This window comes from Hippocampus bargibanti, linkage group LG05, assembly GCF_051943395.1.
Source record: "Hippocampus bargibanti isolate YZ-2025 linkage group LG05, ASM5194339v1, whole genome shotgun sequence".
Lineage (NCBI taxonomy): Eukaryota > Metazoa > Chordata > Actinopteri > Syngnathiformes > Syngnathidae > Hippocampus > Hippocampus bargibanti.
In genome coordinates, this window is record NC_142738.1 from 24,933,312 (window position 1) to 24,946,694 (window position 13,383).

Consider the following 13,383-nt stretch of genomic DNA (forward strand, 5'->3'; position numbering starts at 1 on the left):
CTTATTTTATTAGAAATAAATGTATGAGCTGAGTGAGAATTGGAACATTGTACTTAATCATTGACATAAGGGGAACTAAACCATACGTTTTCTAATAATGCATTGTGTGCCGGCAGGAGTCAAATGCAGTAATCTGATTCATGATGTGTGAACGAAGAATTAAACAGGATGTTCTTTTTTAAGTGATTCATTGCCAGTGATGTCTATAGAAGTCCAATAAACATCCATTTACATTTGGCTGGCAGTGAATTAAATTGAAGAATGAGCCTTTTGAATCGGAGATTCAACATTCATCTCAGAGTTCATCGGGCCTTATTCATCGTAATGCTTGCAAAACGGCCACCCAATGTTCACCAGCGATTTTAGTGAAAGGACAGACTTGCGACCTTTTGTCTGTACACTGCATTTGTGACCTTAGCGAAACCTGATGCGAACAGTTTGACTTTTGAAAACACTTTATATTGTCCACAGCTAGGTGGGAAAATACGTTAGTCACTATTGGTAGGCGACTCAATGAACGTCTGTCATTTGGTTGAAGAGAGAATTATATCCAACACAAGTGTTGCAAGGTCACGTGACTGATATCTTCCTCATTTCGATATGAATATCTTGAATGTTTTTATTTAGATTTTGATACAATAGTGATATCGTCCAGCCAAAACATTAGCACGCACGCACTCTAACACACACGCACACACACGCACGCACACACACACACACACACACACACACACGCACGCACGCACACACGCACACACGCACGCACGCACGCACGCACGCACGCACGCACGCACGCACGCACGCACGCACGCACGCACGCACACACGCACACGCACGCACGCACGCACGCACGCACGCACGCACGCACGCACGCACGCACGCACGCACGCACGCACACACACACACACACACACACACACACACACACACACACACACACACACACACACACACACACACACACACACACACACACACACACACACACACTTGAAACAATCATTTGTCTTGTCTCCAGTGAACTTCGAAAATGTTTTTAAAAATTGGAGCAAGAACTATTTGTTGTTGAAAACTGATCTGGCAAAGTTTTCACAAGGCTGGTCGAACAAACAACAGTCACAAACATTCAACACCTTCAAAACATGGGCGCAAATGGTTTCCATGCTGTGACTTTGAGAACCATGGTCTCAACATAAATGACAAGTAGGAAGGTGCACTAAAACTGATATTTTAAAGGTGTCTAATTACCCATCTCGACCTTTGCTGACAATTTTGACTTCAAAATAGTAAATCCCACAGGCTGCAGGGATTGGATGTGTAGCTCGTACAGATGCAGCATCTTTGTGATTTTTGCCATGACCTGCAACAAAAACAGAAAAATAAATATGCTTAGAAGGAAAAACGTTGAATGAATTGCATTCCGGATTCACGTCATCCGGTTTGCATTTACACATCTTTTTGAGTTAGGACATCTGCTTTTTTTGTGATTTTTTTTTCTCCAGAAATATTGTGAATTGAATTTGTCAGGTCATTGGAGAAAATGAGAAACACAATTCAGTAGAGTATTGTCAATGGCCATATGGCCTGTAAAATATGTTTTGGCACACATGATTGAAGGAGTTCCTGACCTAATTAATATTGTACAAAACATGTCATGAGGATTCAATGCAAGTGTGCCACATGAAGTTACAGACAAAGTAGGTTGTAAACATATTCAAATTGTGAGATATTTTCGATCTATAATCTTTTTATTCAATTCCAAACAGTATTATTCTACTGTGCAATGAATGTAAAATAAAATAAAACACCAGTGGACTAATCATGAGAAATAAATATGCTTTACAATGATCCTACATACAACTTACGCATCATAGCTCCTTGCAAATGTGACTGATGAAACAACTCATTGCCATCCGGTGGCTGCCGACTGGTTGTAAGCGAGTAACCTGCTCATATTTACATGGGCTGACTGTGAAAACTCTGCTTGCATTGTATTGCCTTTTTTTGACAACATATGCTTAACAGCTTCTTGCTCTACAGCGCACTGGAGATCCCACTGAGGAAGAAACCTCTCCTGTCAAAATAGCTTCATTTTTAGAAGTCATGGCTGCCCAACGCCAGTGCCGTTTGGTCAACTTATTACGATTGCTGCATTTTCCAGTGTATAAGGCCCAAAAGCCTTCATTTTCTTCAAATGCACCTTATAGGGCGGTGACCCTTGTATGTGAAGTAATATTGAGCCACAATAGGTCTCGCAACTACTGTTAGAAGCCACCGACTCGATTTTCCCCTGTAGAAGAAGTAGTGCGTGGCCAATGCTGGGATATATAAAACGTAACCCCAGCCTCTACTGTAGCACCTTTCTAATGTGGTGTGCCTTATATATGGAAAACATTTTAAAACATCTTATTCACTGAAGGTGTGCTTATAGTCTGGTGCGCCTTATATATGGAAAAAGTTTGAAACTACACCATTTATTGGGGTTGCGCGTCATAGTCCGGTGTGCCATATACACCGGAAAATACAGTACTCTCTATTTGTTGCTTCTTCTTTCATTTATTGACAGATTCTGTTTATTTCAATTTGCAAACTACTGTTAGAAGGAGGAGTCCGATAAAGTAAAGTTGGGCATATTTACACCACAGCTCAGGGAACAAATTTGCTCAGAGCTCGCAGGTCTGTCACTTTGTGGCCTCGTCCCAAATGGCCCCACTTCTTATTGGTCGCATTTCAAATCATGCTCTGTTTTTAACTGCAAAGACAGAAGCTGATTAGCATTGGTGGTGTAATTAAACACGTTTGATACCTCAGTTCTGGGGAATAGACTGTAGATATTACTCTGTGCCTACCACCTAGGAACGAGTCCATACTTTTTATTTGCCACTTAGCAGTTTTTTCGACAACGATACTAGTGCAGCGTGTTCTACCGGAAACAAATTCCTTGTGTGTCCTACATACTTGGCAATAAAGATTATTCTGATTCTGATTCTGATTCTGATTCTGATTCTGAGAAACAACACACATGCAAAAATTGGCTCAGTCACTCGTATCTGTGCCAATACTGTAGACATAATCTTGACAAACATGCAAACAACTGGGGAAGATCTGCTTGGTGATGCACTTGTAATCCATTTTATCTGGTCATCTGACAGCACAGCCATTGTGAACGACAAAATATTTGGACAGTTAAACAAGTCCATTAAGCGATGCGACATTTAATTGCACATTTAAACTTTCTGCTGTTATATCCAGATATTCAGAGCTTGCTGCGGGCACACGAAGTCCTAAAAGTCAAAACAGTATTCAATACACGTGTGTTTTACAACAACAACAAACATATTTACAATTTAAATTGAATAATGGAAGACAGTGTATCTTGGGATTTAAAAAAATGATTGTGAGCGCTTGAAATGCTGAAATCACTTGAATGACTTCATCTGCAGCCTTGACGGTCCCTGGTGGTTCCAAATGACAGTGGGAAGTAAGCTTTGGGTGCACCTCATGAAAGAAATTTACCCTCGATCTTCACACCTTTTTATCCATTGGTATATATTAAACTTTTTGAAAAACATTGTATGTGTTTGCTTGACAAACCGGAGGCCCCAACACTGGTCAAGAAGCCTTGTCTAGTGTGTTTTACATGTTTCTCTCATCCAACATGACTATTCGTATCATTATCAGGCTTCAGCAAAGCGTGCTGATAAGCTAATCATTTTGAATCAGGTGTGTGTGAGGGGGGAAATGTGCAAAACAGGCTTATTGCAGCTCTGGACGACAAGACTTGGGCATCCCTGGTACTGTATATATGTCGCTCTCGCTTGAACTCAGATTCACTGTATTGATTTGTCATGAAATCTTCAATGATAGGTGCAACAATCAATCAATTCATTGACAATGAGAAGAAGGATAAGCTATTGTGAAATGCAGTAATGCGAGACCACAAAAAGTGCTTTGGTGGAGAGTAAGCTTTTCACATCTGCCTCGAACCACATTTAGGCGGAGAGAAACCAGGTAAAAACTGAACATTAGCATTACAATTAATTATCTAGTGATAAAATAATAAAACAGCTAAATAGTATGTGCACATTTTAAAACCGAGAATTAGTCAGATGCGATTTCAGCCATGACGAGGAGTTTATAAGGTAAAAAAATATATTCATTGTATCTGTAATGTAATATGGTTTATTTACCCTATTTTGCATCACAAAGTACTGAGTTATGAGACAATAAGGCAGAGGCAATGCGAAATTTAGAATTCAATTTAAATTAAGTTTGAAATTAATTTAGCATTAATTTTACAATTTCACACTCGTCACGATTGAAATTATTCATTTTATATCATGACATTGACTTAAGGCCAAACCCTCATGCTCTATTTGAAGCATTCAAGTCATTGGGAAAATACAGTGCCTTGCAAAAGTATTCAGCCCCCTTGAATTTTACAACCTTTTGCCACATTTTAGGTTTCAAACATAAAGATATGAAATTTTATTTTTTTGTCAAGAATGAACAACAAGTGGGACAAAATCGTGAAGTGGAACAACATTTATTGGATAATAAGAACTTTTTTTACAAATAAAAAACTGAAAAGTGGGGCGTGCAATATTATTCGGCCCCTTTACTTTCAGTGCAGCAAACTCACTCCAGAAGTTTAGTGCAGTTCTTTGAATGATCCAATGTTGTCCTAACTGACTGATGATGATAAATAGAATCCACCTGTGTGTAATCAAGTCTCCATATAAATGCACCTGCTCTGCGATAGTCTAAGGCACAGGTGTCAAAGTCAAGGCCCGCGGGCCAAATCCGGCCCGTCACATCATTTTTTTCGGCCCGCGAAAGCAAATCAAACTTGTTAAATTCCATGATGATTGCTAAAATCTGAGCCAAAATTTCATATTTTTGGATGTCAACCACAATAAAAGTCATTATTCTTGACTTCAGATTTGAAAACGAGTTATTCATTAATTTGCTGTGTGCTCTATATGTAATATTTGAAGGGATTTAAACATTCTAATGGGTTCCCCAAATTCATAACGGCCGTCGAGAGGAAACCATAACAACAATGTGGCCCGCGGCAAAAAATGACTTTGACACCCCTGGTCTAAGTGTTCTGTTTGAAGTGCAGAGAGCATCACGAAAACCAAGGAACACACCAGGCAGGTCCGAGATACTGTTGTGTAGAGGTTTAAAGCCAGATTTGGATACAAAAAGATTTCCCAAGTTTTAAACATCTCAAGAAGCACTGTGCAAGCCATCATATTGAAATGGAAGGAGCATCAGACCACAGCAAATCTACCAAGACCCGGCCGTCCCTCCAAACTTTCTTCTCAAACAAGGAGAACACTGACCAGAGATGCAGCCAAGAGGCCCATAATTACTCTGGATGAACTCCAGAGATCTACAGCTGAGGTGGGAGAGTCTGTCCATAGGACAACAATCAGTAGTACACTGCACAAATCTGGCCTTTATTGAAGAGTGACAAGAAGAAAGCCATTTCTCAAAGATATCCATAAAAAGTCTCGTTTAAAGTTTGCCACAAGCCACCTGGGAGACACACCAAACTTGGAAGAAGATGCTCTGGTCAGATGAAACCAAAATTGAACTTCTTGGCCACAATGCAAAACGATATGTTTGGCGTAAAAGCAACACAGCTCATCGCCCTCAACACACCATTCCCATTGTCAAACATGGTGGCGGCAGCATCATGGTTTGGGCCTGCTTCAGCAGGGACAGGGAAGATGGTTACAATTGACGGGAAGATGAATGGAGCCAAATACAGGAACATTCTGGAAGAAAACCTGTTGGTATCTGCACAAGACCTGAGACTGGGACGGAGATTTATCTTCCAACAGGACAATGATCCAAAACATAAAGCCAAAACTACAATGGAATGGTTCAAAAATAAACGTATCCAGGTGTTAGAATGGCCAAGTCTAAATTCAGACCTGAATCCAATTGAGAATCTGTGGAAAGAGTTGAAGACTGCTGTTCACCAACACTCTTGCAAAGAAGAATGGACAAGAATATCAGTCTCTCGATGTGCAAAACTGATAGAAACATCCCCGAAGCGAGTTGCAGCTGTAATTGGATATTGGATATTGGATATTGGATATGCCTTTATTAGTCTCACAGTGGAGAAATTTACATTTCACAGCAGCAAAGTGATGAAAGGAATGAAAGTAGAAAAACAAAATACATGAGCTGCTGGAAAGGCAGCCACTCTCGCAGCGCCGTCTTGAAGTCAAAAGAACAAAAAAACAATTGGAGAAAATTGGAGTAAAAGGTGGCGCTACAAAGTATTAATGCAAGGTGGTCGAATAATATCGCACGCCCCACGTTTCAGTTTTTATGTGTTAAAAAGGTTTAAATTATCCAATAAATTTTGACCAAAAAAATACAATTTTATATCTTTATGTTTGAAGCCTGAAATGTGGCGAAAGGTTGCAAGGTTCAAGGTATATGGGTAAAAATATTTACATAGAAACTTACATTTATGGACAAAAAATTGTACCTTATTACACAATTAAATCCGTTTTTGGTTACATACAATTGCATAAGATGATGATATCTTCTTTTCCTTTGGGCGTCTTTTAATAATAGTAATAATAATAATAATAATAATAATCCATTACATTTTAAGCGCCTTTCAAAGCTCTCAAGGACACTTTACAGTCACAGACAAGCATAGGTACTATAATAAATAAAATACAATTATGAATAGAAACAAGAGAGAACTACACAGAAAATGCAATTTTAAATAGGTGGGTTTTGAGATGGTAATTGAAGGTGGGAAGAGAATCAATGTTACGAATGTTGGGAGGAAGGGAGTTCCAAAGTTTGGGGGCAGAGCAGCTGAAGGCTCTGTCACCCATCGTGCTGAGACGGGCAGGGGGACACACAGAGGTGGAGGGAGGAAGAGGATCTGAGGGAACGAGAGGGAATAGACATTTTGCCTTCAAGGGCCACAGCGAATCAGATATGATGACAAAAAATAATTCTTGCCTGAGTGAATCATTTTAAAACATTGCTAAAAGTATAGTCTCTTTATGCATTATTAGAGGACTTCTGGGTCGAGTGTATGCTGGCTCGCTCTTGGCTGCCGCTATTCGCCCGCAAAACATTTTGGCTTCTTTTTAGTTTTTACAATTCCTGTAACCACTGGAAATACTCGACAGTCACCAGACGAACTTATGGTCGAATTCCAGTCCGTTTTGGCTGTCGTATCGTCTCGTGATTCCAATCGTTTGTCCGGATCACAGACGAGAACACGTACCATCTCCGCCCACTTGTACCGCTGTTGAGGGTTAACCTGGATGCTGCCTGTCTCTGGACATTGCTGGTCGATATCATGTCGCTCCTCCATCGACCCGTTGGACGGCTGCAGTATTCGGCGGCGGAGCTGCTCAGGACCCGCTGCCAATGGACAATCCACTTCCTGGAAATCGCTCATCGGCCTTCCCGGAGATATATCCACCGCGGATCACGTCGAGACTTTCACCTCGACGACTCCAAGGATATCACCTCCCTGTGGTCATCTTTCTGCCGGCCACGCAGAGGGTACAGCATCCGTATAAAAGGGCACACTCTGGACCTGATATGCTGCTCTGGCTTTACCCCCGCCAACTGCACAGCAAATGAACTACCTGTTATGGACCATTTCCTTGTCTCATTTAACGTTCCCATCACACTCTCTCTCCCCAAACCACCCTGCATCATCACTTATAGGAACATCAAACACATTGACCCTGTCACCCTCACTGCAATGGCTGCCACCCTGAATCCGGACTATAACTCCCCCCCTGATGAACTTGTTTCCCGGTACAACACGGACCTTACAAACATACTTGACGCCCTTGCTCCTGTAAAATCCGGGTCTGTCCAATTCACCCAGTCCGGCCCATGGTTCACCGCCCATCTCCGCTCCACCAAACTCGGCAACTGGAAAGACTCTACAAGAAGACCGGCCTCACTACTCACAAGAACATGTACACAGTTCACCTCACCCATTACAAGGACTTTATCACACGTGCAAAATCACAATACTATTCTGGACTGATTGACTCGAACACTGGAAATGCACGGACTCTCTTTTCCCTGTACAACAAAATCATTCAACCCCCTAGCTCTCACCTCCCACACTTTCACTCCTCAAACACCTGCAACGCTCTGCTTCGGTTTTTCAATGAAAAGATCGACAATGTCATCAGTTTCCCGCTTTGTTGGTGAAATCCGCAACAACAACAATAATAATAATAATAATAATAATAATAATAATAATAATAATAATAATAATAATAATAATAAGACATTTCATTTATAAGCTATAAATGAAATATATATATATATATTTAAAAAAATTATAAAACTTTGCAGTCACAGGATATTTTTTTCTGCGGGTGATCAACGAATTGTGTGCTTTGGCTGATGGGCCATGAATCCCAAAGTGGTGAACAAAGGTGTGCAAGGAGAAGAACGACGCAGTACTTTGGAGAATTGGAACACCTTCCGCACTCGTATCCTCAAGGTGAACAAGCAATTGAGTTGCACAAGGGTGGAAGTATGAGTAACGAGACAGAGCCCAACCAAACAACTGCTGATTCCCTACTTTTCATGAATATGTGATACATTTAAAATTTGTTTTTTAATTAATATTGGTCTTGGTTATGCGGCTAAATACAGAGGGTTGTGTCAGGAAGGGCATCAGACGCAAAAGCTTGGCCAAAACAAACATGCGAATTAAACCTCTGAAGATGGAGGACACTGATTCGCTGTGAGGACCCCTCAAGGGAAAAGCCAAAAGGAACGTCTTGGTTGTGCACTACTCTGTAGAATAGCCAGGTTTGTGAAAATATATGTGTATGAGTCATATGAATGACTCATTCCCTGTCCATTATAATCAAACCATAATATGAGAGGGGATGAAAAGAAGAAACACACTGTTAAAGTTATGTTTCACAAGTTGCAATACGATTGCGATCAATGCGTAATTGTGGCTTCATGTTTACAAAGTTAAGTGTCTATATGTACTATCTCTTACATTGCATCATACATGATCCAATTCCTGAGAATGTTTGAGGTCAGGATCTTGTTAAAAGGAAGGCTTCAAATAGTTTGCATTTACAGCTGGACTTGATTTAGTAACCCGAGTAGTAAACTAAATGCATTAATCTCTAAATTTTTGCTGTGGCTGTGCAATTCTCTTTGTGTGCAAGAAGAGTTCAACGGTCATTCTTATTTATCTTATACAGAAGTCCCTGACACAGCTGCTTGCCTTGAACAGGGACATTTTGGGTCGAAATAGCATTGAAACCACAAGTGTGAGGGAGCAGGGCAGTCACTTGAACAAGTAGCAAGGAAATATATATATATGGTAATTTGTTTATCCAACATCTCTCATCCATTTGAATGCAAACATCTCAACCATGACACGGGATGCCTGAAGTAAACAATATTTATGATAAATGGAAAATACTGATAAGATAATTATCATAATGTGTCAAAATCCACACAAAGCTTTATTCAGTGTGAGATTTAGTAAGTCAGACACTTTGTCAATAGGAACAGCTAAATTCCTATTGACAACATTTGTGTATGTATACACACATAATGTCCGACTCTGCATCCTAACCCGGATTCAAATGAAAGGCCAAGAGCTGCTATGCACAAACTTTCACCAGGTTTGTAAATCATGAAACGGGGTACAGTAATATGCACCATCTTCGAGTCATGACAGCATGCTGAAAAATGGATTCAGTGTCTAAATGAGCAAAATAGAAGCCTCCCTTTTTGAGAGTTTGATCTTATGGGAATTAACAGAAAATATACCTTCTAACATGGCTTTGTAGAAATGACACATTATCTATATTAAATAAAAACAACACACATTGTTGTCATCAGAACGGACGACTGGTTCGACTGCAGGACAAATACTTTCTGGTTGAGGCAAATGTCGACAATCAGATTGAAAAAAATTTGGCCTTCTGTTTGCGCAGCGGCCTCCAGCAGCTGTTGAAAACGAGCCGGTTGCCCGTGAATAGGCATCAAAATGTTGTGCGCTGGAGACAAATACGGATTGAAATGAACTGGGCACACCGTTATGACAATTTGCGTTTTAATGTATTTATTCGTTTATTTTAACGAGAACGTTTTCAGGAATTAAATACCTGTATTATTTTTTTGAGTGCTCATACGTGACAGAAACAACAACAAATACCAAGTAATTGGATCGTTCCACTCAGTCTTGTCGAATTAAAGCATAACACGTTTGTTTCATATGCATCTTGTGGCCTGTTTACGCTGTCATCCAAGCTCCCGACGAGCATACTAAGTCACAAGTCAAAGCTAGATCGGAAACCTCGGTTAGCTAGCTAATGACCGTGCTTGCATAGCTGTTTGCTAGCTCCGAAATACCAGCAGAGCCCTCAACGTACACATAAATGATCTCTGACCCAGAAATACAAACAGTAGAGTGCGTCAAAAACGATGTCATGTCACTGCAAATAACAACGTCATTGGTGACAGATAAGGAAAAGAAGCAGAGTTGATGATGGGTAATTTCAGTATTGTTATTAGATGAATTACCGAGTTGAGTGAGTTCACCCTTTGGGCATTTATCTACTCGTCTGAGACACAAAGCAAGGCTAAGGGCAAAGAGTCAGCGATTACTGGATTCACCATTCACATCGTGAACCTGATTATTGAGAGAAAGACAGATAATCATCGAGACAAATACGAGACACCACACTATTAGTATGAGTAACGTTACTACTCCACACAACATGAAACCAAATCTCAAACCTTTGTAATGGACCCTCAGGTTGCTCTGTGACAGCCCAATGTAGCTGTATTTATCCTTGGGACTCCATGATCTCGGTAGAGGGGTTTCTTCCTCGTTCACGGCCGGGTAAAGCCGCTTGAGTCGCTCATTCAGCTCATGTTCTTGGTAATTAAAAACAGGATCCCCTAATGACAGGCTCCCCGTACCAAGCTCTGCCATTTTTGGGCCAGTGTCTGAATCTTCGCTTCTTTTTTGTGCAACCCCCGTTTCACTTCACTTGAGCTGTACGCTGAAAGTGAGAGGGGACTGTGAGGAGAAAATAGCAGCGGCGTGACATCCCCGACGAAGCAGCAGAATGTAGTCATTGTAGGGTGGAACAGCGCCCTGTGGGTATTGTAGTTTTTCATTATGCTCTTTAATGCGAATGTTTCCAGAAAAGACTACACGGCTTTGCTACCGCACCCCTGAAGGGTCCATCACTAGCCAAGGTTGCAAAAAAATGTAGTTTTCCAGATAAAATGGACCAATTCAATCTGTCCACACTTTTATTCTTGTTTACGTTGCAGATTCCACTGATCATATTAGATATGTTAACCAAGCAAATTAATATATCATTCCTAATCCATGAAATGCTTACGTTGACGTAATAATGAATAAGTGAACGCAAAAAAAAAAAAACCATGGCGTGTAATTCCACCGTAAACATATCGTGCTTTTAAAGTACAGTAATTGGTGAGCAAATCGAAGTGAGGTTTTGGGTGTTTTTTTATGTTGAAGTTACCAAAGTGTTGTGATGTTCGTTCCTGTTGTTGGAAATAAATAACAGTGTTTTTATTGTTACATACAATTGTTATTTAGCATTCTGTAGATGAAAAAAATAATGTATGTTATTTTTTGGGTAGGGGTTTGCATCTGGAAACTAATCAGGCGCTCTGTGGCCTGCTATACGTAGGTCTTTCCCGTTGGTCTTCTTTGCTTTGGTAACCTTTTTAACGCAGCCGTAACGCAATTCCGTGATGTGCGTAGAACAATTCAGATCGCTGGGAATGAACAAGAACTTTCAAAGTTTCCATTTAGTCTTTGACTTTTCACTTGATATAGCACCACGCAAATATTTAAACTTTCCACATCGGTTATCCACTGAAAACCCAAAGCAGGTGACTGGAGTCGGGATTTAAAGTGACATTGTATGTGCGCGTGTTTGTGTGCGCGTGTGTGTGTACGCGTGTAAGTGCGAGTGTTTGCGTGCGTGTGTTTGTAATACAATGATGTTTTTGTCAACTAGTCTGATTAAAATCCAGATGTTTTTCCCCAAGAGCAATATCTTAGACACGAAATAATTGATGACATGAAATTCATTGCAAGAAAGAAAGGTTGCCAATGCTCTGGGAGATCTAGAAGATGGAACAGTTCCGAGCGAGAGTGACTGCAGCTGACTCGTCGGAACGAAGTGGAGTGTTTGGGATCCCAAATCAGGCGACACAGAAGTACAACAGCAGGATGTTTATTCAAACAACAAAGCAGGATGTTTATTCACAAACAAAAAGAAAACACAGTGAGTAAGAAGGCAGGTGGTGATCCGACCTGCTTACTACGCCAGAAAACAAATGGCACACGAGGGTGCAAAATTACGCAATCCTGGAAGATGACATCAGTTCAGGGGCGCGGGGAGAATACCTCGGACCGGATATACTCGTACAGAAAGAGTCCAGGTACGGTAGAGTGTCAAGGTGAGTCAATCATCCGGCATTGGCGAGGTGACCGCGAACCGTATAAATGCCCCATGTCCGTGATTAGAGATTTGATAGCAGGTGGAGGGCAGCCGGGAGAGGCAGCCCCCCCCGCTGTCAACTCGCACGTGACAGTACAGTACCTCCCCTTCAACGGACGCCTCCCGGCGGCCCACCCGGTTTAGATGGGTACGCCTCGTGGACGGTCCGTAGCCCTCCCAGTCAACCAGGTACTGGAAGCCCCTACCCTTGCGCCGTGAGTCCAGGATCTCCCGCACAGTGTAGACTGGTCCTCCGACCACCATCTGCGGAGGGGGAGGTGGGCAGGAGGGGGGGCCAGGGGGCTGGATTCCACCGGCTTGTAAGACACATGGAATACTGGGTGGACTTTCATCGTGGGTGGCAGCCGGAGCCTGACCGAGACCGGACTGAGGATGGCCTCGATGGGGAAAGGGCCCGCGAAGCGCGGCCCCAATTTGGCTGATGTCCCGGCCAGCCGGAGATCCCTAGTGGACAGCCACACCTCCTGACCGACGTGATAGTCCGGTGCCTGGTGGCGACGATGATCCGCGACCTGCTGGTTCCGGGCCGCAGTGCGCGACAGGGCTGCCCTGGTCTCCCTCCACACCCAATGGGCCCGCCAAAGATGGTGCTGTATCGACGGGACCTCCACCTCGCCTTGCTGTGTGGGGAAGAGCGGCGGCTGGTAGCCATAGGCCGACATGAATGGGGACCGACCTGTGGCTGACGAGACGAGGGTGTTGTGGGCGTATTCCACCCATGAAAGATGGACGGCCCAGGCCGAAGGACGACTGAGGCATACGCAGCGCAGAGCTGCCTCCAGGTCTTGGTTCTTCCGCTCGGTCTGGCCATTGG

General features: G+C 42.2%; 1 protein-coding gene across 1 annotated transcript in view; it reads right to left on the reverse strand.

Annotated features, from left to right (window-relative positions):
• The window catches only part of ranbp10 (RAN binding protein 10), a 32,462-nt gene extending 21,331 nt beyond the window's left edge, over nt 1-11,131 (reverse strand). The window contains exons 1-2 of the mRNA XM_088997447.1: nt 10,798-11,131; nt 1,249-1,360 (exon numbers count right to left, since the gene is read on the reverse strand). Of these exons, the coding sequence (XP_088853573.1) occupies nt 1,249-1,360; nt 10,798-10,996 (311 nt within the window). The 5' untranslated portion in view covers nt 10,997-11,131. The remainder of the gene's footprint in view (nt 1-1,248; nt 1,361-10,797) is intronic.
• Between the last annotated feature and the right edge of the window lie 2,252 nt (nt 11,132-13,383).